This window comes from Antechinus flavipes, chromosome 2 (assembly GCF_016432865.1).
Source record: "Antechinus flavipes isolate AdamAnt ecotype Samford, QLD, Australia chromosome 2, AdamAnt_v2, whole genome shotgun sequence".
Taxonomy (NCBI): Eukaryota; Metazoa; Chordata; class Mammalia; order Dasyuromorphia; family Dasyuridae; genus Antechinus; species Antechinus flavipes.
In genome coordinates, this window is record NC_067399.1 from 19,941,350 (window position 1) to 19,967,102 (window position 25,753).

The 25,753-nt window shown below is 51.0% G+C and overlaps 1 protein-coding gene across 3 annotated transcripts; it reads left to right on the top strand.

Moving 5' to 3' along the window:
• Positions 1-1,301: 1,301 nt before the first annotated feature.
• Positions 1,302-24,141, top strand: ENTPD4 (ectonucleoside triphosphate diphosphohydrolase 4). Of its 3 annotated transcripts, none has more exons than XM_051974222.1 (13): positions 1,302-1,400; positions 7,390-7,499; positions 10,020-10,217; positions 10,564-10,769; positions 14,210-14,360; positions 15,089-15,192; positions 18,502-18,561; positions 19,027-19,181; positions 20,233-20,399; positions 21,449-21,773; positions 21,979-22,064; positions 22,456-22,617; positions 23,781-24,141. In XM_051974222.1, the coding sequence occupies exons 2-13, from the start codon at positions 7,492-7,494 to the stop codon at positions 24,007-24,009; spliced, it is 1,851 nt and encodes a 616-aa protein (XP_051830182.1). In that variant the 5' UTR covers positions 1,302-1,400; positions 7,390-7,491; the 3' UTR covers positions 24,010-24,141. The 3 variants fall into 3 exon arrangements, with proteins under 3 accessions (XP_051830182.1, XP_051830184.1, XP_051830183.1); XM_051974224.1 differs by having other exon boundaries at positions 19,027-19,157; XM_051974223.1 differs by lacking the exon at positions 1,302-1,400 and adding an exon at positions 6,261-6,392.
• Positions 24,142-25,753: the final 1,612 nt, after the last annotated feature.

Genomic DNA, 25,753 nt, shown 5'->3' on the forward strand with positions numbered 1-25,753 from the left:
GGGGAAATCTCTGGGAAGAAGAACCCCAACAGGGAATCTCCCCTCGTTTCACCGAGGACCCCAGGGAAGTTCTCGTGGCTGAGATCTGAGACCGTCTCTCTCGGTTGAGTTGTTTCCCTGCCAGGAAGAGAGCCCTTTCATTCTGTGTATCGTGGGGCGGATCCTCGTCTGTTTGACCGATTTCTGTTGGCTGCCCCTGGGATACCCTGGTGTGTTTGCTAGTCTCCGGGTAGTCCTTGCGGCGCTCGGCGAGTTTAAGGGGACTCGGCTTGACTCCTGGACTAACAATATTTGGGTGACGGACAGATGGAATTGTCCCGAGCCGGGGGAGGTTGGAGCCAGAGCAGCAGCAGCCCGTCCCCTTTTGGAGAAGGACGGGTGGAAGTACTCAAGAGATAATCTTTTTGAGGCTCTAGAGACCCACCCAAAGCTACAGAGGGAAGCACCCACGTGCCCCTTACAATGGCAACTCAGACACATTCATTAAACCGTCCGCTGGGGGAGGGGCCTTAGAGGCCACGTCGTCGGAGGGCCTGGATTCAGATCCTGCCCCAGTACTCTGACTGTCCCTCCTTTCTCATCAGTAAAATGAAGGGGTTAGACCCCATGACTAGAGCGCGCTTCCAGCGCTAAAACCGCGCGCCTGCGGATTATCCGCTGTGGTTCTTAGTGCGGTTAAGCGGTGAAACCCAGGGCTGACGTAAAAAACTCCCAGCCTGGGGACGTCCTCCTCCGAGGCGGCTCGCAAGTCCCCAGGTAACCGAGGTATTCCCGGCCCCGGGCCCTTAACAGCCGTTATTTCGAAAGGGCCGAAGCTCGGGGGGCGTCCCTCAGACTGAGGCGTCCTGCTCCAGGGCAGATCATGTTCCGCCCTTCTGCCCAGGTACTGGTGTCCGGCCCAAGGTCACCTTCCCCCCCACGCCACGCTGGCTCTCCGAGGAATCCGTCGCTCCCGGCGCTTGGAAAATGCTCCCCGCAGGGAAGCACCAGCCGCGCTCCCGTTGCGGAGGAGGCCGGAGACCCGCCCCAATAGCCTCATAACCCCCGCCCACGAGGCCAAGGTCCCGCCCCTTTCTGGCGGCCACGCCCCCACAGCTCCCCGCCCCGAGGCTGCCCCTTCTCCCAATCCCGCGGCCGCGCACCGCCTGGACCCGCCTCCTTGCTTGCTTACGTGCCCGCGTGCGGGTGCTGCGCCGTGACGTAAGCGCTGACGCCGCCGTCGGCCCGCGGCCGTCTCCAGTGGAGCTGAGCTGCGCCGCGCCGGCTCCGGAAGCGCAGCGGCTGGCGGGAGGCGGGTCCCGGCGCTGCCCTCGGAGCCTCCCGGGGCCGAGATGCGCCGGCCCGCTGCGCCCTGTTCCCAGGGGCCCTGCCACGGCGGCGGAGGCGGGGCGGCCCTGCAGGTGAGGCGGGGGGCGGGCGGGCGGGAGGGGGCTAAGCTTTAGTGTGCGTCAGGTCGTGTGTGAGGAGTCCGGGGGTCTACGGGCCCGGCCCGGCCCTGACCCTGACTTCGACCTCGGCTCGGCCTCGGGCTTCCACCCCGGCTCGGAGGGGGGTCGGGCCTGCGGGGCGCCGCGCCGCCGTCACGAGGCGCTGTGGTCGTTGTCGTGGTTATTTTTCGCTCTCTCCTCCCCACCCCGCCCCCACCCCCGCTTTGTAGCCTGGGCGACCCAGGCCCTCTCTGTCCCTCAGTTTCCTCCGCAGCTCCTGTCCCAGGGACAGGTCCGAGAGGGTTCCTAAAAGGGCGCCCCGCCAGTGGTGATCCTCCTAACCCTGGGAAGGAATCCGCTCCCCCTGTCCCAGGGTGGGAGACTGAGGCAGAAAGCGTAGAACTGGACAGGCTCCCCCTGCAGGATTTGAGCTGCGGTCTCTTCCTCTCTTAGCGCTAGGTGTTTGTCCCCTTTTGTGTTTGGGAAGTGTTTGCTTCTTAGGCGTTATTTGGGAGGTCGTGCCGGTATTCTCACCCCCATTTTACAGGTGAGAAAACTGAGACTCAGTGTGCTGGAGTCTTACTGGGTGAATCTGGGGGGGGGGGCCTGAGCTTCCCTGGACTCTGGGTCAGGACTCTGGTCCCAGGCCACTGTGGAAATGGAGGAGACCCTCCGTCTGGGGGCAGAGAGAAGCCGACCAGCGTCCAGCCGGGTGCGACCTGCTCCGCTCAGTTGGCTCCCAGAACTGGGGCGTGACATTGAACTTGAACACAGGCCTTCCCGACAGTACACAAGACTCCTTTAATTATTTAAATGATGTTTATCAATTATTTAATGGATTATTTAATTTCCTCGCGTTCATTTCAGTTCCTATCAATTCACCAAGCATTTGCTCTGTTTACAGATGAGGAAACTGAGACAAACAGGCACTTTACTGGCCCAGGGTCACACAAGTAGTAAATGATTGAGGCTAGATTTGAAATCACTGTCTCCAGACCCTGCTTTCTGTCTGGAGCGCCCCTGCCCACTAAGCCAAGAGCCAGGTATAAACCAAAGGAAAAGAGTGTTCCCCAATGAAAGACCTTCCCTGCCAGAGGAAGTTTCATAACCGGGTATTAAAACATACACGCACACAATGGAGAGGCATCGTGGTATTGCAATAATGAGAACTCTTTTTTTTTTTTTTTAAAACACTTTTAAGATTTAAAAAGGAATTTCCTCCCCAGGAACTCCATAACATATTGTAGAGATCACGATGTTTTTCAGTAGCTTGAAGCAATCCGTTTTGCCTGGTTTTTCTAAAGTAATAGTAAGAACCCATGTTTGTTTTACAACAGCCCCGTGAGAGAACAGGTGTTAGTATTATTTTCCCCATTTCCTTCATGAAGAAATAAGACTACTAATATTCTAGCTGGCACGAGGCCCAGGGAGGGTAGATTAAGCTCAGGCTCACACAGCTCAACCTCCAACCCAGATCTTTTCATTATAAGACTGGGATCCTTTTAGTATTCAGAGACTTGACACTTAATAGAAGATAAAATCCTGATATTGATTGAAAACGGAGCATGCTTTTTTTCACTTTCTTTTTTTTCTTTTGTTTGAGCCTTGTACAAAGCGACTAATGTGGAAATGGTTTACATAACCGCCCATATGTAACCTAAAAAAAAGAAAGTAAAATCCTGTTATCTGGGATCATAGAAAATGAGAACCGGTAGCAAATTTAGAATTCTTCGAATCTCTCGTTTCACAGACAGGGAAAATGACTGGGAAGAGTTAACATGATTCTGCCACCTCAGTGGTGAGCTGGGGCTCGGACGACTCCCGCCATCTAAAAGCCCGGACTTCCCCGTCTTGGTACTCTCTGATCCTATTCGACATTGTTGGCCGCTTTTTACTTTGGCCTCCTTTGGCTCCTATGACATTGCTTTGTCTCGTTCCCCCTTTCCGTCAGTCTCCTTTCTTCCATCCTCCTCCCCTTTCCCCAGTTAAGCTCCGCTCTCCAGGGCTTTTCCCAGCACCATCTCCCCTTTTTGGACTCGTGGTCTTGTCATCTTCTGTGAGTTCAGCTGTCGTCTTTATTCAGTTGACTTCCAAATGTGTATACGTAATCTCTCTTGGGAACCAGTGTCCTGTTGCCACCTGCCTGTTTGGTACCCATCCCTCACTTAAATGCTCTGAAGGTATCTCAGATTTGACATGTCATAAAGAGACCCCACGGTTCCCTAATTGGGCTCCCCACCCCTGATTTCCTGTTTCTGTTAAGGGCACTGTCATCCTTGCAGTGGCCAGGGCTCCTTCACCCTGTGGGAACATTCAGTTGGGTTGACTACGTCTCCTGCATCTGTCATTTATATTCTCTGTTAACACAGCTACCACTCCCTCACCCCTAGCTCAGATCTGCCATATTAATCATTTTCTAACAGATCTCCTCTCTTCAGTGCATCCCCGGACGGGCACTGGATGAGAGCATGGGATTAAGTTGTCTCATGTGGTCTTCCCAACTCTAAATTCAGTAACCCTATGATCTTACAGGTGGCTTGCTAGGTAGCCTCCCCCTCACATAATCAAGCCTGTTGGCTCACCTGTCTGGTCAGAGATCCCACAAATCCCCAGTCCTTAGCCTGGTCTCTGAACAGTTGCATGGGCTGGCTCCCTCCCACCTGTTTTCAGGGTGTGTTACCTAATAGGACTCCCTTGCATTGCGTCACTATCCAAGGTGCAATCTTCAGATAGGTTTTGAAGGGATGCGCTGCATTTCCGCTAAGCTGACTTGTCTGATCTTCCGTTTCCTTTCCGTGGCTGTGCAGAATGCAGCTTGCTTTCTGGGACCCCCGGCTCAGCCTCCAGGGCCCGGCCCTGGCGTTCTGGCTTACTGGGGGCTCCTTAATCACCTTCCTTGTCAGCACCCTCACCCTCCTGAAGTACTTCTGTGCTCTCCGGGGTTCCCAGGGAGGCTGCACCTTCCCCAGCACATGCAACATTTCATGTTTGTGTCTCTATTCGAAGCTCCTGGTGGCCTGCCTCAAAAAATGGGCCTCGTTGCCTCCCAGGCCAGTGCTTCTCCCAGCACGCCACGCTCCTTCCTCTTAAGGGAATCTTCCAGGTTCTGTAATCCAAACTGCCTTCATTTTCCAGCTGAGAAAAAGCTTACCAGAAAGGGAGAGTTTGATGGCAGAGCTGGGACCGGATCCCTGGCCTGCTGGGCTTAGCCAGGGTTTGTCGCTTTCCCCAGTGCCAGACCCCTGGCGCTGCCCTGGTAGGAGAAGTCTTTGTCCGTACCCCTGTCTCCCTCACTCCTGGCTTTCTACCGCAGCCAGCCCCGTGGTGCCCCAGAGCCTGGATCTCTCCCCTCCCTTACACGTAGGCATGTCTGGTGTAGGAAGAGCTCAGAGCGGGGGGGAGGGAGGGATGGACACGTTCCCAGCGCACTTGAGCAGTCTGGTGACTTTCCCTGGCATCTCCTGGCCTTGTGCAAGAACCGTGGAGGTGGAATTCTCGTTGGAAGTCCCTGTAAAAACCATTTAAAAAATAGGAAAGCCAAAGATAGAGATTGAGAACTTGGGGGATGTTTTAGCTGCGCCCTTGGCTACAATTTCCTTTTGGCAAATTAGGACTGACTGGAATGGCAAGGTACAGAGTATTTTACAAGGAAATATTTTAAAAGGAAGAGTTTTGTAATTAAGAAATTTCCACGTTAGATCATCAGGGGCTGTTTATTTTCTTTTCAAGAATCTCAGTGTTTTCATCTCACATTGCCGTCTTTTAATGTACTTTGCTCGGTTTAACGAAAGTAAAATTTTTTAGCTTCGGAAAACTTTGAAAGGATTCCGCTAGTTCTTTCTTGAATCGACCCCATCATTGACATTTGTGCTATTTCTGGTTGTTGAATTGACTGAATTATAAAACACAATGGGATTTTTGAAGCTGCCTGATTCTTATTCATAGGCCTACCGTAGATCATAGTTAACCCTGTGCAGATCCGTGTACAGGAAACCATGTGCTTTTGATTTAATTCAGCAAGAAGTTGTGGAGCACCTGTTCTGGGAAGTGTACGGAACCCCCCCGAGGCTCCATGGTGAGTCACAAAATAAACAAAAACACAGCAAGTGTGCTGGGGTGGGACCCTGGCCCCAGCCCTGGAAAGTCTGGTTACTCTTCTGTAAAATGGGCTTTAACCCCTAAAGTACCACATAGCGGAGAGGAATTAGTAGAACGACGTAATGAGACAATTCTTAGGCCATAGAGAATCAAGTATGTAAACTTGAGGCACAGATGAAGCAAAAGTAGGAAAGAAATTCAAAGTAATTGTAAGACAGAATTGGTCAGAAGTGATTTCTTGGGGAGCAAAATGTTGATTGACCTGGACCTTGAAAGTGTCGGATTGGGGCTGGCAGAAGAGAAGAGAAGGCAGGTGATGGTGGCATTTTAGAGTAAAGAGAACAGGTTTACCCAGGGGAGAGGGGCGAGCCTGGGGGGCGGCAGGGAAGGGGCCCTGTGGCCTAGGGCAGGAGCAGCCGCCTGTTGGGAGGGTCCGGCTCCCCAGAGGACAAGCCCAGCCCTGCCCCCAAGCGCTCGGGAGCTGTTTCCGGCCTCCGGCTGGTGCACCAGGGGTGATGGCCATGGCTTGGGAGGGGGCAGCCGGCTGTGGTGAGCCCACTGATGACAGGGGATGGGATGCCCCGCAGCCAGGAGGCCCTTATTGTGACCCGGCACAAGAAAACAATGGCCTGCCCTTTTGTGGGGCTCTGGAAATGGAGAAGGGGAGAGGAAGCAATGGCACCATTGGGTTAGTGGGGGAGAAGGGGCCAGGAGGAGCCGGGAGACCCGAACCGAGCCGGGCCGTCCCGTGAGACGAGAGATGTAGAGAATGACGCGGCGGCCTGCGGACATGGGGGAGGGGCCCGGCCGAGGCGAGGCCGGCTGTCCCGGGTCTGTGGAGTCCCCCCGGGAGGGGCCGGCTTCCCGGTGAGCAATGAGGGACATGAGACTGCCATGGGGTACAGGTCCTCGACGGGCCCGGCAGGCTGGGGGTCAGGCGGGGAGGGGAGGTCTGACCCCCAAGTGGTGGTTCTGGGGGTTGGTGGCTACCCACACAGAGCTCCCCATCACCCCCCCAGGCCATTCTGTCTCATTGGGAGCTTCTTCCTCCCTATATATACACGCTGCCCCCTCCTCCTCACTGAGGGGCGGCCTTCTCTCAGCTGCTCCCCCACCCCTTCCCTGGAAGGCCCCCTCCCTCACCTCTAGGATCGCTGCAGGACTCAGCCCAAGCTCCGCCTCCCCAGAGCCCCCAGTTGCTCCCCCTCCCCCCGGACTGGGCGCGCTCTGTAGCCACTGGCTGTGGGTCTGTCATTGAGAGCCCATTGCTGTGTGATTTTGGGTAGGCATCCCCAGCAGGGGGCGCAGGGCCTTGTCCCCCTCCCTCTGGCCCCGGACTGAGCCCGACAGGCAGAAGGGCTCCGCTTTCTCTGAGGGGGCTTTCCCCGTGCCCCCGAGCGGGGATGCCGCCGTGCCCCAGTCGTGGCAGAACCGCCTTCCTCAGCATGCCCAAGGGCGGGGTGGGCACTGGGGGCTGTCAGAGGAGGCTGTCGTTCAGCGGCCATGTGATCTCTTTAAGTTGCAGTAGCATAACAATAATCCTCACAGCAGTCGAGGGAGGTCAGCGCTCTCATTTCTCCCCGCTTTACAGATGAGGAAACCGAGGCAGGCAGAGGCTGAGGGGCTTGTGCAGGGTCAGGCAGCTGCCAGGCGTCCTTCTCGGGCCTTTCCGAGTCCAGGCCGTTGCTCCTTGCACTGTGGCCCCCTCCCACCCCAGACCAGGGCCCGGCGTGACCCCCCCCCCTCCGACCTCCCCTCCGCCCCCAGCTCGTCCCTGGAGGTTGCGCCTCTGCTCCGGGCAGCCTCTCCTGCAGCTGCCGGACCCTCTCGTGGAAGCGCTGACCGTGTCCTCTCTCGTCCCCAGGAGCAGGAAGGCCGTGGCGCTCCCCAGCTGCTCTTGTAACAGTGCCTCGCGGCGCCCGAGACCAAGAGCCTGGGTTTGATTTCGCCTCCGGATCATCTCAGCATGGGGAGGTAGGGTGCCCGGTTTGTTCCTTTGGGGCCTTTTGGGCAGGTGACTGGGGGGAAGGGGCGTGCCCGGGGCCACACAGCCAGCATCCGTTTCTGAGGCCGTTAAACTCGGGACCTCCTGACTCCAGGGCCGGGGCGCTCCCAGCTGCTCCGTCCGGTTGCCCCGGCTCATGGGTTTGTGGCCTGAGTTGTGCCAGCTGGACACTGGCAGAGAGATTGTACTGTAATGCTGGAGAAACTGAGGCAGGAGAGAGATTCGAGAGTTTTTAATATTTTATTAATGGGAGAGTAAGATTGACTGGACAGGACTCTCGTCTCAGATTATCCAGTCAGACAGAGATAAGTATACTGGGACCAAGGAATCCATGTTGGTCCCAGGGCTGGAGGACCCAAAGAATCCGGCGTCCAGCATCCAGCTGCCAGCCGCCATTCTCCAGTAATGAATGGAGGAACCCCAACTTCTTAAATACCTTTTTGGAGACAAAGAAGAGAAAGGGAGGGAAAGTTTTTTTATCAGGGAGGGGAAGCCATAAAACCTAAAAATTCCAGAGACAAAGAAGTAAAGATATCATTGGGTTAATCTTGGAATATTCTAAAGGATATTGTAAATCCGGAAAAGAATCAGGAGATCTACTCTTTTATCTTGCTAATTTATAACCCGGAGCGAATAATCCTTAGTTTTACTGGGTCAGAGACAGAACAGTTAAGGAAACTGAGACAGGGAAACTGAGTCAGGACAGTTAAAGAGAACTGTGGCATAACAGTACGACGTTTGTGCCATCCCTTCTGGGCTCTTCCACGCGCTGTGGAGCTGGAGCCACAAAGAGCTGTGGCAAAGGCCAGGGTGAGAGGGGGCCTGCCGGGGCGGGCGGGCACGGGGCAGCCGGCTCTACCTGTCCGCAGGAAGGACAGAGGAGAGGCCCCTAAAGGAAGGGACTAGAATAAAGACGGCCCGTGTCAGAACCGTGTACAAACCCTTCCCTTCTTGTAGCAGGCCTTTTGCAGGTTCTCAAAGGGCTTTTGTTCATTGCCTGCCCTGCCAAGGGCTCAGCCCCTCCTTTACTCTTCTCCTACGGGGCTGAAACAGCAGCCTCGAGGGCTTGGAAAGTGGTCAGGAATATTTTCTTGACTAGGAAGGATGATTTATTTTTAGAACCTTTTCATTCTTGCATCCTGTGTTAAGTTTCAATTATTAAAGTAGTTTAAAATGTACATACATACATACATTATGTATGTAATAAGATACAAGTGCTTATTGTATTTTAAATAACAATAAAGCGATTTAAAACCTTAAATCTGTTAGATGAGGCCACCTTCAGGCTTAGCCCAAAGTACTTCTGCCTCATCTTTTCCTCAGATCCAAAAACATTTATTCAGAATCCGCTTGCAAAGCCCTGTGCTCGGGATACCGAGTCAGAATGAAAGACTGACCTGGAGGTTCTGAAATTCTGCTGGATAATTGTTAAACTGGCAGCCATGTTTGTTTGTGTGTTGCCAACAGTGCTGCTCTGAGGGTGTGGTCGGTTGAGCCTCTCAGTGAGCTCCCTTCTTCCCCGCCCTCTGTCTCTCAGCTTGAGCCCACCTTTCCTGGGGGGGGAGGGAGAGGGAGGGAAGCAGAGTGTCACACACTCCCTCCCTACCCCCTCCCTACCCCCTCGGGAAACTCTTCTCTGACAACTATTTATGGCTGCTGATTAAATCAGTCCTCAAAGGGTAGTGCTGGGGAGAATGCCTTGGGGAGGGCTGGGCCTGGTATTCGCGGAGCCCCCAGGAGGGGAATGGAGCCTTGTTGTGGGGCCGGAGGCTCTGTGGGGAGAAGGGGAGTCGGTCCTCCAGCCATGTTCGCTCCTGAATTCTGCTTTTATGTGAGGCGCTTTAATCACAGGACGGTTCCTCACTGCAGCTTATGCAGCGGCAGCTCGCCAGCCTCGGGGATTGGGCCTGGAGTCGGAAGCCCAAGTTGACATTTGACCTCAGATACTGGGTGACCATGAGAGGGCAAAGCCGCCTCACTGCTCTTATCTGAGTTTCCTCAGCTGTAAAAGGGGGACAAAAACAGCACTCCCCTCACAAGGTTGTGGTGAAGCTCAGACGAGGCCCTATGCCTGGCCTGCTGTGGTAGGCCCGTTATCGTAATGTGCATTTTAATTCTGCACCGAGTCCTGCTGCACAGTAATGGAGCTGAAGATCCAATAACTGTCCTAGATGAGGATGTGGATTTCTGAGGGATCCTCAGCCCACAGGGGGGGATGTGAGATACCAACAAATAACATCTAAGGGGAAGACTTTTACAAACATTTTAAAGCATTTTAAAAAACATGCCATTGCCCTTGGTTAAACTAATAGAACGACTTTAATACCAAGGACATTATTTTGAACAAAATTACCCCCCTGGAAAACATACCATGAACATGTGGGTAGGAAACAGAGGCAGCTCGGGGAGAAGTCTGGGCCCGGCTGGTCTCCGTGGGTCCCTCGGGTCCTGGGAGAGGCTGCTCTGAGGTGGGCGCTCTCTGATTCCAGGATCAGCGTCTCCTGCTTGTTTCCTGCTTCCTGGCATTTTAGCATCTCCCCAGTGGGATGCCCTCGAATCCTGAACACCAACCTGCGCCAGATTGTGGTCGTCGGCATCCTGGCTGCTGCGGTTTCCCTGCTGTACTTTTCTGTCATCATCATCCGGCATAAGTATGGGCGCTTGTCCCGGGATAAGAAGTTTCACAGGTGAGAGCCGCCGGGGGGAGGGGCGGCTCCTGCGGGGTGGCTTCCCGGCAGGGGCAGGCTGGGCTGTGAGGGTCCGGGTGGGCCAGGGAGGGAGAGTCCGGGTGGAATGGGGCACAGGGGTGGGCTGGGGTGTGGGGGTCTGGGCAGGATGGCACAGCATCTGTGTGCCCCAGAGAACTCTGGGAGCAGCTGTGGCTGTGCAGGAGGCCCCTGCTGCTTTTTTCTATCAGTTTGTAGAGTGATCGGGTTGTGGGGGATAAAGGTTGCCACCGGACCAGGGCCCGGCTTCGGAGCTCATTGAGCACAGTGGCCCGAGACCCAGGTGCCCGCGCTCTTCTCCCGCCAGGTACCTGGCTCGCGTGACAGACATCGAAGCCACTGACACCAGCAACCCCCACATCAATTACGGGATCGTGGTGGACTGCGGGAGCAGCGGGTCGCGGATCTTCGTCTACTGCTGGCCCCGGCACAACGGCAACCCGCACGATCTGTTGGACATCAGACAGATGAGGGACAAGAACCGGAAGCCGGTGGTGATGAAAATAAAACCGGGTACGTGGGGAGCAGGCGGCGGGAGCCCCCCACTGCTGGGAGCCAGTGAGAGACCTCATGGTGTCTTGGGCCTGGGGCAGGGTAGTTCAGAGAAGGCAGATGTGTCTGGGGAGAGCGCCGAGCCGTTGGCTGTCCCAGGCCAGGTCCATCTTCCAGGAGCCCGGGGAAGGAGGGCTCCCTCTGCTCATCGCCAGTCCCCTCAGAGGGGCCACTGGTGTCTCCCCTCAGCTTCTAGACTTGAGAGAAGGAGCCTCTCCTTCTATGGGGATGCTACCATAGAGAATGAGGGCCCCGGCCTAGCATTCAGGGCCTCCTGCCTCTTCCCCCAGCTTCAGTGTCCAAATAGAGCTGCTTTTCCTCTCCCCATACCTCAGGCAGGCTGGCCTGCCGCCTTCCCCTCGCTCCATGGGCTCTGCTGCCAGCCTGTCTTTCTGGCCTTTGGGCAGGGAGGCCCCTCCTGCCCCCAACTAGGTGCCCAGTGTCCTGAAGTCGGAGCAGCCGCAGTACCGGCCCTCTTGTGCCCCTCCCTGGCACCCCACCCACCTCCTCCCCCCTGTTTCTGAGCATCATGTGTCTGTCTCCCTTCTCAATTACAAATCCACGGAGAGTGGGGGATCTGGTCTGTCCTTGCTGGCCACGTGGCCATGTCTGGTCTGTGTTGGTTGTTGGTAAATGAGCAGTTTTTCACTGTTTTGTAACCAGCCCCCCCATTTTTTTTAATTTTTAAAAAAATTTATTTTTTATTTTTATATTATTATTTTCAAAATACATGCAAAGGTAGTTTTCAACATTCACCCTTGCAAAACTTTGTGTTCCAAATTTTTCTTTTTATTCCCCCTCCTCTCCTTTAGATGGCAAGTAATCTGATAAAATGTTTTTTTTTAAATTATTTTTTTAATAACTTTTTATTGATAGAACCCATGCCAGGGTAATTTTTTACAGCATTATCCCTTGCATTCATTTCTGTTCCGATTTTTCCCCTCCCTCCCTCCACCCCCTCCCCCAGATGGCAAGCAGTCCTTTACATGTTGAATAGGTTACAGTATATCCTAGATACAATATATGTGTGCAGAACCGAACAGTTTTCTTTTTGAGCATAGTTTCAAATTGCTCTCTAGAGTGGCTGGATGTGTTCACAATTCCACCAACAATGTAATTTGATAATATGTTAAACACGTGCAATTTTTCTAAACATATTTCCACACTTATTACGCTGCACAAGAAAAATCAGATCAGAAAAGGGAAAAGAAATGAGAAAGAAAAAAGGCAAGGAAACAACAACAAAAAAGGTGAAAATTTTGTTGTGCTCCACATTCAGTCCCCCTAGTCTTCCTTTTGACTGCAGATGGCTCTCTCCATCTCATGTTTATTGGAATTTGCCTGAATCACCACACTGTTGAAAAGAGCCAAGTCCATCACAGTTGATCATCACGTACTTTTGTTGCCGTGTACAATGTTCTCTTAGTTCTACTCACTTCACTTAGCATCAGCTCCTGTAAGTCTCCCCAGGCCTTTCAGAAATCGCCCTGCTGATCATTTCTTACAGAACAATAGTACTCTGGTACCTTCACAGACCACAAATTATTTCACCATTCCCTAGTAGATGACCAGTTCCTTGCCACTATAAAAGGGCTACAAACATTTTTGCACATGTGAGTCTGTTTCCTTTTTTTTTTTTTAAACTGATCTATTTGGGATACAGATCCGTGAGACACAGCTGGATCAAAGAGGATCTGGCCCCCTATTGTTAATGACAAATGGAAATTTCAAACGCTTTTAAATTGTGGGCTGATGGTAGCAGACATTTGTCATTTATTCAGGGTGTAAGAGAGGGAGTGGTCGGATGTATTATTAACCGGGTGATAGGGTTGCCCTGAGAGCCCAGGAGAGGCGATGATCTTGTTTCTGGCTCACAAAAACGTGGGTCCTATCTGAGGCCAGTGATCTGTAAGAGTGAATGTGCCTTGTGCGCCGTGCAGTGGGGTTGTTTGGGGGCTTGGACCATAGGCTGCTCTTTAACGGGGAAGGCAGGTCTGTACTGTCATCCTGTGACATTTCAACCAGCGTGACACTGCCCAAGCAAGTCGATAAGCTCAGGCGCCCCAGATTTGCTGTTGAATGGTGATTACGTAATAGGACGGGCGCCAGGTCTGGATTTCATTCCCACGGGGATTTCTGTTTAAGAATGCTCCGGCAATGCCGGCCAGCACTGAGTCCCTTGGGGACGTGCCTCCGGTCCCCCGGCCTGGAGGGTCAGTGGGAGCCTGTGCTCTGGCTGCAGGGCCAGCATCCCACCTCTCAGCTATGTGAGAAGAGAGTGGGCTCCCCAGAAGTGTGTGCAGAGTCTGGACAGTCAGCATTTCTATCAAACAGTCCCTTTGTCACTGCCCTGGCCGGCCACTGGTCAGTTTATGAAAACTGCTCCTGTGTCCAGGCCCTGAGGGCACAGAGGCGAAGCTGGGGCTGCCTTCCTTGGAGAACCTGCATCAAGGAGAGCCAAAGAGAGGAAGTTTTTTGTCTGACACCTGGCCGCGGGGCTTGTCTCAGGGAGGTAGGGAGGGGGTGTTCAGCTGTAGGAAGCCAGGGACTGAGGGCCAGAAAGGTGGGCTGGGAGCCACAAACCCCCTCCCACCCTCTTGGTCACCCAGCATTACAATGCCCTGTTCGAGTGCCTGCGGCAAGGCCTTCGGGATTTATCCTGTTGGGTGCTTGGGGCTTCAGGAGGAGGCCTATGCATGTGTGGCAGACTTCATTTTGTGAAAATCCCAGGCCCTCTTCCTGGGTTACAGGAGATCAAGGGGGTAGCGGGAGGGCCCAAAGTAGGAGGGCCGAGTTCAGACTCGCCTTTAGCATCAATTGGCCCAGACTTCTAACCCGACCCTCCTGGCCCGAGCCTCTGACAGCCCCTGCCGGACTTGGGTGCAGCCATGTGGCAGACGCTCTGCGGCTGCCCTGGAGGCTCTAGGTGTCCTCCCTGTTCTGGACTGTGACCACGGGGAAGTCCGCAGAGGCCTCCTTGTGCGTCCGTACAGTAAGGGCTCTGGACAGAACTGTTTCAGACGTTCTTGGGTCCGAGACTGCGATTCTGTGGTTCGGTCATTCTGGTCGTGTCCGACTCTTCGTGATCCGTTGGGAGTTTTCTTGGCGGAGACGCTGAAAGGGAAGCAGGGGGGGAAGGGGAGGGGAGGGGGGAGGTGGCCATTTCCTTCCCAGCTCATTTGACAGATGAGAACACTGAGGCAGAGGGGGGTGAAGGGGCTTGTCCAGGGTCACACAGCTGGCGAGATCAGGCCTGGCGCTCTGGCGCCACCTAGGGCTGCTCTGATTCTAACTGACTTACAAAGAAATGGCTTTTTGCAACTAGAAGGAGCCGTCTGGGCAACTTGGGGCTGGCCAGACCAGAGCAGACTCTGAGCTGGAATTGTCTCCCGTCTCTCCAGGCATATCAGAGTTTGCTACCTCTCCGGAAAAAGTCAGTGATTATATTTCTCCACTTCTGAGTTTTGCTGCAGAACACGTGCCACGGGGAAAACACAAAGAGACCCCTCTCTATATCCTCTGTACGGCTGGGATGAGAATCCTTCCGGAAAGGTAACTCTCAGCGAGGGGAAGGAGAGGGCAGTGAAAGCGCCCTTTCTATGAGTTCCTGGGCAATACGTGGATTCCGGAGGGTGGGGGAGCGGAGGAGAAGAGGGACAGACTTTTAAGTAAAGGGGGAGGGGAGGGCGAAGTCTTGGTTTGTGGAAGAAGAAATGAAAACTGCATCTTAATCCTTGCTTTTAGCTCTAGGAAATGTTGTTACTCCACACTGTCACTAGAGTGCCGCCAAGTCGGCCTAAAAACTCTAATCTTAAAGAGCGTTAAGTTACTTTATTTTCAACTACAAATATTCACTTTTAGAACCTTTGATCTGGATTGTTCTGTTTAGTTCTGGGTCCTGAATTTTAATTTAGAGAAAATAACTAGGATATTGAAGGAACTGCAATTGTTTGTGCTGGCAAAGGCTTTCGTGAAGGGCAGTATCAGCAGTCTCTAGTATTTGAAGGGTGGCAACATAGAAGGAGTTTAGATTTGTTCTGCTTGGACCCAGAACAAGCCGAGGAGTGGTGGGTAAAGGTCTCGGAGGGGCAGTGTGGGAGCTAAGGACACTTGAGCGATGGGAGCGGTGTCTGTGGCTGGGGAGAGGCCCTTGCTCCCTCTGGGGCCTCCGACAAAGGCAGGGCTGAGGCCATGTGCTCGCTGGGGCTCGGGCTGGCTTAGGTGGGCTGTGCCCTGAACCTGGGCCTTCTCTTATGACGTTATCCGGCTTCTCTCTGCAGTCAGCAAAAAGCCATCCTGGAAGATCTTCTGACAGACGTCCCAGCACAATTTGACTTTTTGTTCTCCGACTCTCATGCCGAGGTTATTTCAGGGAAGCAGGAAGGTCAGTGTTCGATCGCACCCTTGGTGTTGTCAGCAGAACAGGCTTGGGGGAGCCGTCCACTTGGCGCATTTACCTCTTCCTGCTGGCTCCTGAAAGTCATCATCTACCTCTTTTTTTTCCTAACTTAATCATATTTATTAACTCTTACCACTTACTACTTTTGCTTAATAACACCAATGAAACATGCACTTAGAAATCAATTATTCAAGAAAGGATTCTCTGTCACAGTGAATTATGTGCACTGTCATAAGCTAACATAATAATGTTCGTTTCACTTCTTCAGAAAACATGCTTTAATTACTTGTGTATGGGGAAATGTTATATTTACACATATGTATATGTATAATATCTTAAAGTCAGACTTCTATCAGAAATTATTCAATGCTAAGACCAGCAGTTTCTTTTCTTACGATGGGTCTTCATCTTAGAAGTCTCAGGTTCCCCTTTGTCTTTTCTTCACTGTATTAAACAGTCTCAGTTTGTTCTTTCTTTAAATAGACTTTGTGATGTGGTTTCCAGAGTGATCTATCAAGGGTTAAGTAATGCCATTGTCTGTACTCAGGGTAGCAAATAAATAGACCAATAATAAGTGGCAGTGGAATCCATCAGAACGAAGCCCTTCTTGGTGAAACTTGGCAGTTTTTTGTTTTTTTTTTTTTTTTTTTTTAGATTGGGTGAAACTAAATTTGAAAAGGTGAAAGGGCAGGTAATAGGCAGAAGAGAGGGGAAAAAGTGAAAGGCTCTGTAGGAAGCAGATGATCATCTGGGAGAAGGAACAGGAGTTGGGAGATTATTTCCTAAATTGATTTTAAGTAAATATGTCAATTATATACAACTCATGTATGTGTTTGCAGCTGTATTTGTGAGAGTCAACACTCTCAGCACAGCAGTGCCCAATTATAGCAAGAACCCTTCTGGGAAAAAGCTTATTTGGGCTGCATTTTAATAAACTACAGATTTTACTGAATTAATAAATGATCATCTGTATTAACTTAAGTTCTTTGGATTGGTATCCTAAATAATCATCTGTATTAACTTAAGTTCTTTGGGTTGGTATCATACAAACCTTTCAGCTAAAATGACAAATTCTGAGCAGACCATTCATTTAAACAACTAAATAAAAGAGGTGAATCCCCAAAAAGGAAAGCTTGAATTAATTCATTTCTCTTATCTTTCCCCATTCCTGGGATTTTTCAGACACTTAAATAGAAATATATATTCTGGATTTGCAGAGTTTTGTACCCTTTAAGTGAATTCTATTAATGTGCAAATTCCTGTTATCAAAGTATCACTATACCACGTACCTTAATACAAATTCTTAGAGTAATATCATTGGCATGAGGAAGATGAAAAGTTGTCAAAAGGCAAAAGTGTCAGAAAAGAAGTAAGTTAGCACAAAGTATGGGGAAGGGATCCTGTGTTTTTTTGGTCAAGGAATTAAAATTCTAAACTTTGAGGAGTAAGGAGTGTTAATGAAACAGAAAAGAAAAATATATAGAATCTTTTAAGGAGTCAAATCATTTATTCTCTTTTATGAGACATAATTATCCGTATTGCATCGACCTCTTAATATTGGGGAAGCTACTGCCTCCTTTTCACTATAGCCAGATGCACTTGGATTGTAAAGTGTCACAGTTACCACACACTGCCATAGGAAACTCTTTAATTTGTTTTTGCCACAGGAGTCACTTGGGAAATCTGATTCAGGTTGATTTAAACAGAGGAATGAGCCACAACTCTTCAGGCTGATGGCAACAGTCATCGCGGCTCTGGGAGGGTGGAAGCTTTTCTGAGCTCCCAAGGGAGAAGTTGGGCCACTGGGGCAGTAATGGCCATTTGGGAGAGATGGGAAAAATTGCAGTGAACACTTTTAATACAAAATAGTTGCTTATTTTATAGACCTTTCCATTGAACCTAGAGTAGAGAGTTTGGCATTTGGAGTGCTAGAAATTGAGGCCGACGGGTCAGTCTGTGGCACACTCTGGTTCTGATGTTCTGTTAAACCCTCAGAGAACGTCCCCCATTAATGGGCAGGTACCTTCTTTTGGGAGGTAGATTTGAATCACAAAGATTCAGGAATCCATGCTTCTCTTTGAATACTTGTCATGCAGAGAGTTGGAGCAGAAAAAGAAAATGCTCTATAAAGCTATGGCTCTCTAAACATACCTCTTTACATGTCATTTTCAGAGCTGAAGATCTTCCCCACAAGCTTCCTTTTGTTCTCATCTGTGCACTTTTTTTCTTTTTTTGCTTAAAACTTTTTATTTTCAAAATATGCATGGGTAATTTTTCAACACTGACCCTTGCAAAACCTTGTGTTCCAAATTTTCTCTCCCTTTCCTCCACCCCTTCCCCTAGATGGCAGATAATCCAATATATGCGAAATGTGTAAAAAAAAAATATGTTCAATCTAATATATGTATACATATTTATACAATTATCTTGCTGCACAAGAAAAAAACAGATCAAAAAGGAAAAAAAAAGCAAATAAAATGCAAGCAAATAACAAAAAAAGAGAAAATGCTGTGTTGTGATTCACACATAGTTCCCACAGTCCTCTCTGAGTGTAGAGGGCTCTCTCTCTATCACAAATCTCTTGGAACTAGCATCAATCATCTCATTGTTGAAGAAAGCCACATCCATCAGAATGGATCACTGTATAATCTTGTTGTTGCCAGGTATAATGAGCTCTTAGCTCTGCTGACTTCACTCAGCATCAGTTCATGTAAATCCCTGCAGGCCTTTCTGAAATCATCCTCCTGATCATTTCTTACAGAACAATGATATTCGATAAGATTCAATTACCATAACTGTTGTATCCTACTTTCTAGAGCCCCCAAGTTGGGGTGACAAAAAAAGTACTGTGTTTTCTAGAGCCCCTATGTCAGGGTGATTAAAACATACTATCTTAGTGGAGGAGTGATGAGGCGGGACTCCCGAGGATGGTGAAATATGGAGTCCATTTATTCCAAGTTCTTTGCCCCATATATACCCTCATCCCTTTATATAACCAAAGCAACACTGTGCAGGTGCTGAGTGCTGCACACCTGGGACCACATAAACTTGCTATTGCCACCTGGTATCACTCTTCTTCAATCACAACACAAGATCTGGTCAGCCAGGTGCTTGATTGAAAAACAAAATCGGTATTCGTGGTTGTGCTGAAAGCACTTCTGAGGTAGTGTGCTTGTTCAGATTAAGATATGAAAGAACTTCAGTCTTACAGATAGACCTTTCTCGTGATTTATATTTGTATGAGTCAGACCAGATCTTTTAAAACGCTTTTCTTGCTCTTTGACATGTCTCTAGGTGTCTATGCTTGGATTGGCATTAACTTTGTCCTTGGGCGATTTGAGCACATTGAAGATGGTGAGTGTGATAGCTACAATAATTAAACCAATAGTTCTGCTTGTTGGGGGATTATGATGATTTCTATTTAATGATTTTTCTAAAATTTGAGTTGGAATTTGTTTTAGCTAAACCTCGGACACAGTTTTTACAAGAGAACTCAGTACATTTATGTGTAGGAATTGTGTTTGTTTAATCAGACTGAATTGTAGAAGAGCTTTGGCTTTCTCAGTAGGCCAGGTTAACTAAATCTACTTTAAATGAATTATGACTTGTGAATAGAGTACCAGCCCTGAAGTCAGGAGGACCTGAGTTCAAATTTAGCCTCAGACACTTAATCCTTCTTAACTATGTGACCGTGGGCAAGTCACTTAACCCCATTTGCCTCAAGGGGGGAAAAATGAATCGTGACTACAAATGGGCCTCCTGAGAAGATCCCAGATGCTGGGGATGGTTTGTCTCAGGAAGGGTCTGCATGTTTTCCAGATGATGAGGCCGTGGTAGAAGTGAACGTTCCTGGAGCTGAGAGCCAAGCAGCCATTGTCCGCAAAAGGACAGCGGGTATTCTGGACATGGGCGGAGTGTCTACCCAGATAGCGTACGAAGTCCCCAAAAGTGTAAGCTTTGCCTCCTCACAGCAGGTTATTATCTGTATAGATTTCCTTCTGTTTGGTTTAATTTTTCATTTAACATGTCTCCATCCATTTTTGTTTTGTTTTCTGAGTCTTAAAGCATCATTACTGTGCTTATTGGGGTGCCGCCTCCCCAACCCCAGGAGAAAGGAGACGGGAGGAGAACGAGGCACATCTCAGCTAAGCTGTTTGGGTTTGGTCATTGAAACCAGCTGGTTTGTTTTGCTAACCTTGATTAGCTTTTTACTTAGAGATGTCAAAGAATACTTGGTTTGGGTTTTTTAGAGGGTTTTTTTTTCCTCTTTAAATTAGATTTCTTTCAACAAGCACGATAATGCTTTTTTACAAATGCCACAATAAATAAAACAAGTCATGACAAACTTAATCCAGTAATATGAATGGGAAAAGACTTGTATTGGTTGTGCCTTAGACTTGAATTCCCAGAAAAGACTTAGGATTTGTATTGGGGCTTGAGAAGATCTTAATTTATGATTTATGACATGTTTTCACTCTATTTACCTCCTGTGTAGTTCTCCTGGTCACTGTTGGCAATTTTCCCACTAGACAGCAAAATAGTGGGGACTGGTAGGGCACACTGGCCAGGAACGGAAACACCTGGTTCTGTTTTCAAACCAGTAGCTGCATCGATACGTAGCTCGACTGCTAAAGTTCTCTGCTGTAGACCAGGAGGTCTTAGCCCAGAACCCTAAAAGCTTCTGAGTGAAAGGTGCTGGCCATCCAGGTGTCCCAAGGTGCCCTTCACCATCCCTCGCCAGGAGCTCCGTTTGAGAATATAAACCCATGGGTGTGGGTCTGTGGGTGTGTGTGGGTGCAGGAGTGTGTCTGCACCCACATATGTGCACCTGCCCAGTTCCCACGGCAGCTCAGAGCTGGGGTTCTGGAGGCCCTGCTTCCTGCTCCTGGTTCTGGGTGGTCCCTCTCTTTTTGAGAGGCTCTTGTTCTGAAGGGAGCAGAGGCTAGAAAGCAGACTTAGCCTTATCTGCTTTGCTTTGTTTGAGCCACTCGGTGCTGAGAGATTGTTTAATCCTCGTGTCTCCAGGAAGAAGTAGCCAAAAATTTGCTTGCTGAATTTAACCTGGGCTGTGACGTCCATCGCACGGAGCACGTGTACAGGGTGTACGTCGCCACCTTCCTTGGCTTTGGCGGCAACGCGGCCCGGCAGCGCTACGAGGACAGCATATTCGCCAGCACCCTGCTGAGGAACAGGTACCAGAGTGTGCTCGGCACGAGCTCCGGACCCGGGCCCGGGCTCTTTGGTCTGTGTGTGCGTGTGAGATGTGTCTGTGATGTGTGTCTGTGATTCTGTGTCTGAGCGTGTGTGTGTGTGTGTGTGTGTTCGTGTGTGTGTGTTCGTGTGTCCGAACTATGACTTCACTTCTGTGGAGCCTCCACCTTCACCCTTTGCCTGCTGGTGGTTTTAGAAGTTAGAATGCGGTCGCCAGGCAGGCCAGTGGGTTGGCTACTGGTTGTCTGTGTTCTGGTCCTGCTTCCTTGGCCCCCCAGGCTCAGCTGTCAAGGCCTACTCACAGGGATTCTCTGAGTTGACAAAGGCCATTTCCTGGGCCCTCTCAAAGCTCTGTGTGAGTCTTGTGTCTGACTGTGAGCTCTCTGAGGCGGGAGGTATCCATGGAACGGAAGTCACAGACTCAGACAACCCCGTGCTCCTTAGCCCGCCATCACCCTGTGTTGTTTCTTATTTACAATGGTGTAAGGAGGTTACCGTCGAAGTCCTTCCCAGTTGGCAAGGTGATGAGAACTCCCAACTGTAGAAGGGATGGAGAATTCCAGTCCTCAGAAGTGCTGGCGAAATTGTCTCGTTTTGGGGTCACCAGAGTTGACTTGGTTTGTCTGTTGAATGGGCCGGTGGGCTCTTCCATTTAGATGTGGGGCAGCTTGGATGGATGAGGGACCTCCCTGAAGTGGCCGTGCCCTTCAGCATTGCCAGCAGCAACCCATCCACACCATGCGTGCCCTTGCATGAATCCTCCCCCAGGGTAATGTCAGATATTTTGATTAACATTTGCAAACACTTCATGTAGTTTACTCTGCATTCACTTAATTAATTGTAGACCAAATACCATCCCACTCTTTCTTTTACCAGCAATCCTCACACATTGTGGGTATTTAGGAGTTTTTTCAGTCATTTATTCCTCCATTTTAAGGAAAACTCGTAAAACTTAGAGCGCTCTGAAAGTGTGAATTTTATCACTTGTTAGTGATCGTAGAGATTTCACTGTTACTGTTTCTCTTTACAGGCTCCTGAGTAAGCAGACAGGTCTAACTTCCGATACTCCCTACCTGGACCCTTGCCTTCCCTTAGACATCAGGGACGAAATTCAGCAGAACGGGCAGACCATGTACCTTCGGGGAACCGGGGACTTCACCCTGTGCCGGAAGACGCTCCAGCCTTTCATGAACAAGACCAACGAGACCCAGACTTCCCTCAATGGGGTCTATCAGCCTCCAGTTCATTTCCAGAACAGTGAATTCTACGGCTTTTCAGAATTCTACTATTGCACTGAGGATGTGTTAAGAATGGGAGGAGATTACAATGCTGCTAAGTTTATTAAAGCTGCCAAGGTAACGGATAGAAGAGGGGTGTATTTTGGGGGAGGGCCTAGCAGAAGGCCAGAGAGGACTGTTGGGAGCCCTGGCTGAGGAGGCTGGTTTGAGAGAGTTGGCAGGAGTCCTGGGCAGGCCTTGGGGCACAGGAGGGTGATTGGGGGGGGCAGGGCAGGTTTTGGTGGCAAATGTCAACTGAGTCATTCTCATGGCTTTCCTTTAGGATTATTGTGCAACAAAGTGGTCTGTCTTGCGGGAACGCTTTGACCAGGGCCTGTATGCCTCTCATGCTGACCTCCATAGGCTGAAGTGAGTAGAGAAGCCCAGGTTTCAGTAGGCACCGTGTGTTGTGCTGGGGAGACGGTCGGTTTCCTTCCCTTTGGGAAGGATTGCTTGGGGTGCGAGGGGCCCTGCCCACTGGGAGATGCTCCCTCCTTGGGACACTCCTATTGATGGCCTCCGCCAGGACACCGGAGCTGGGCCGGGCAGAGCCCTTTGTCCAGTGTGGGTCACTGTGAATCCGATTGAGGGGGAGCACCTGTGTCTTTCAGATAAACCGTTTGGATATTGTGGTTTTGAAGAATGACTCGGGACCGCTGGGTTTCTGAGACGACCCGGCTGGCCCAGGAGAGCGGGCTCTGGGCTCCTCGTGTTGGCGTTTCTTGTCCAACTCAGGCTCGTTTCCTCTTTTGGCTTGCAGGTATCAGTGCTTTAAATCCGCCTGGATGTATGAGGTGTTTCACCGAGGCTTCTCATTCCCAGTTAATTATAGCAATCTAAAGACGGCCTTGCAGGTGTACGACAAGGAAGTGCAGTGGACGCTGGGAGCAATCCTCTACAGGACCCGGTTTTTGCCTTTGAGGTAGGCCTGGGAAGACCGCCCATTGGCCAGGAGGCGAGGGGCAGAAAGTGGACACTGGTAGCCTCCGGGGCATCCATGACACACCTAGAAGGGGCTGCCTCTGGGAGCCTGAGGAGGGCTTCTTCCCCTCCTGCTTTGTCTTCTTCTGTCCATTGCTCTCAGCTGGCCGCCCATGGTCTCTTGCTAAGGGTGCCGACCACCCTCCCCTTTCTCTGGGGATGGGAGCTAAGTGAGCTCTGTCCGACCTGTCAGCTGGGCAGCCTTAGGCTTCCTTCTCCTGGGGAGCTGTTCTGGCCCAGGACCCTCGGGAGACCCTTACTGTGACACCATTGCCCCGTTCCCCAGACTGCTGACTGCTTTCTCACAGGGACCCTGACCTCTTCCTCCTGTCCAGCTGCCCTGTCTCCCCCTGGCTATTCCCCAACCGCCTCCTTCCCCCCAAGGGTCTCCACGCTCTGATCTTGGGGTATTCTGCCCATCTTCCTCCTCACTCATTTCTCTTCTTGCTGGTGCTTCGAGACCAGACCGTGAGCCACCTCGGGCTCTCCCCTCACCATGTTCTGGGGCCGGGCCTGCACTCCTGTGCTGGGGCTGCCACCTTGGAAACTGCTCCCTCCAAGGCCTCTGGCTCCAAGGGGGGCTGGAAACCAGCCTTGGGCTGCTTCCCCGGCGCCAGGGGTGGGTCTTCCCAATTAAATAAGGCTCCAAACTCATGAGCTTGTATAGCACGGGGTCAGGAGGACTTGGGCTCTGGCCCGGAGACCAGCTCCATCACTCCCTCATAAACTGGAGAGGGCGGGGGTGCTCACCATCCAGGGCTGCAGGGAGGACCAGAGGAGCAAAGGGCCTGGCCTGGGAAGCGCTCCATAGAGGTCCAACATGATTGGGAGGTGTCAGTCACCTTGTCGCTGCGATGATCCCTTCCTTTTTCTCCACCTCCTCACCACAGCTGCAGTGGGCAGCGCCCTCCGCGGGGGGTCTGGTGATGTGCCTAGAGGCGGCTGCCACAGGGCTGGCCTGGGCTCCCACACCCTCCTCACCCCCAGGTCACCTTGGCTCTTCTCAGAACCGCGAGTCTCACAAAACAGATTAATCGGGCGGCTCCACCCTCCCGTCCTTGCTGCCTCAGTAATCGTTCCTGGTTTGTCCCTCCGTTTTGGCAGAGACATCCAGCAGGAGACCTTCCGGGCGGGCCATGCGCACTGGCGGAGCTTCTCGTTTGTCTACAACCACTACCTGTTCTCGGCCTGCTTCCTGGTCGTCGTCCTCTCCATCCTGCTCTACCTGCTGCGCCTGCGGCGGATTCACCGGCGCGTGCTGTGGAGCGGCTCGGCGTCCTCCCTCTGGATGGAGGAAGGCCTCCCCCCCCAGAAGATGGCTGGAGCCTTGTGAGCCGGGGCACAAGGGTCCGGGGAGACTCAGAAAGAAAAAGCCATTTTTGCCTCAGGGGTTCTTTTCATTTCTCCCTTTTTTTTTTTCCTCCCCATTTGGTCCCTTCAAATAACAACAAAACAATTTTTAAAAGATCTGCTTTCCCAGCAGTGTGGTGGTCGTTTATTGTTGGAAACTGCTCAGGATGGGGAAGGCCACGTCCCTGTGGGAGTCCTCAGGGCTCCCGGATGTTCTTACCGCGAAGGTGCTTGCTTTTGGGCCGGCCTGGCGATGGCGGCCATTGGGTGTCTGTCTCGGGCCCGCTGCTCTGAGATTGACCTGGGAATGGTTTACAATCCCGAGCCTTCCAGAGGGACAGACCAGGGCTGGGGGTGGGGCAGGCAGTGTGATCCTGTACGTCTGCACAGTGTCTGTGGAGGCATCGGATTTAAGATGAGTGTGCCTAAGGATGAGGAACCTGCTTCCAACTGGGACACCTTGGTTCAAACAAAAGAAAGCAAGCTTAACAAAAGAAAGATGGCTTCCACTTCATCCCCCGGGGAGAAAGCTGCCCTTCACCCACCAAGAGCCACAATCTCCTTCCCCTCACATCCCCGTGTCCTAGGGGCTCCTTCGGTGCTCTGCAATCTGAGAAAGGCAGGGACTCGGAGAGCTTTTTTGTCTCTGGTTTTTTGGCCCGGCTCACTCTTTCTCCCCATTTTCCTTCTTTAATTTGATGCCTTGAAACTTGACTAAAGTGGCACTTAAAGAGCTTTATTTTTGTAGGGGGGGAATCCCAGCTGGTGGGGGGCTCTTGCCCTGTTGTAATGAGACAGCATCAGCAAAACTTTTATAAAAACCCGAAGAGGAGAGTGTACGTTCATCAACTTAGGGATGATGAGCCTGTGGTTCAGATCCATTCTGAGAAAAGGAAAAAATAAGAGTGTGTGTGTGTGTATGCGCGTGCGCATGTGCATATACATAAGTATTTTAAGAAAAATTGAATTAAATCCCAGCTGAATTCTAGGCCCCCAGCTGTATTCCCAAGTGCAGAGTTGTAGCTGTGGAAGCTTTTGAGTGTGTGAGCGAGCTCTGGCCCTGAAGTCCGCTCGCTTATGGCCCTGGGGAACTCCACGGGTGGCAGGTGGCCAGTCTCTGATTTCATTGTTGTTTATCACCAATTTTTCCTTTCCATGAGTTTAAAGCAGACGACAAGCGGAGAATCCGTCAGCATTTGCCTAATAATTTGATAACGTTAAGTCAGATTTCCTTAAATACTCTGTTGTCAAAAACTGCATAATGAGGATTAAGTCAGTCCTCCTTGATGTGAATTTTCTATAAAGATGGAGGTCCCTAAAATGCAAAAAATGTCTAGAACATTCACCCCCAAACTTGCAAGTGAGCACAGGACATACCAGAGAGAATTCTGGGATACTTCCCCCATGTAGAACACATTAGATCTGGCTTCTGAAATGCTGATCACCTGGAGACCTTTGGTGCTGGGACTCTGTCTTCCTGGTTAAGGAGTGGGATAAACCGGCCAGCTCAAAAGGAGGTGGTCCCTAGAGCGGGAGCTGAGGCTGATCATTCCGTAGCAGCAGCCAAACCCATACGTGGCTGCAACTTGCCTGCTTTTTGGTATCAGGGATTACACTTGCCAGTGAAACTTGAGCTAGAGCCTGCTGCTCCTTTGGTTACTGAAACCCTGGCTGGGCAGGCTTTCAAGATGGACACCACCTCTGTCGACGTCTCCCATTTATCAGGA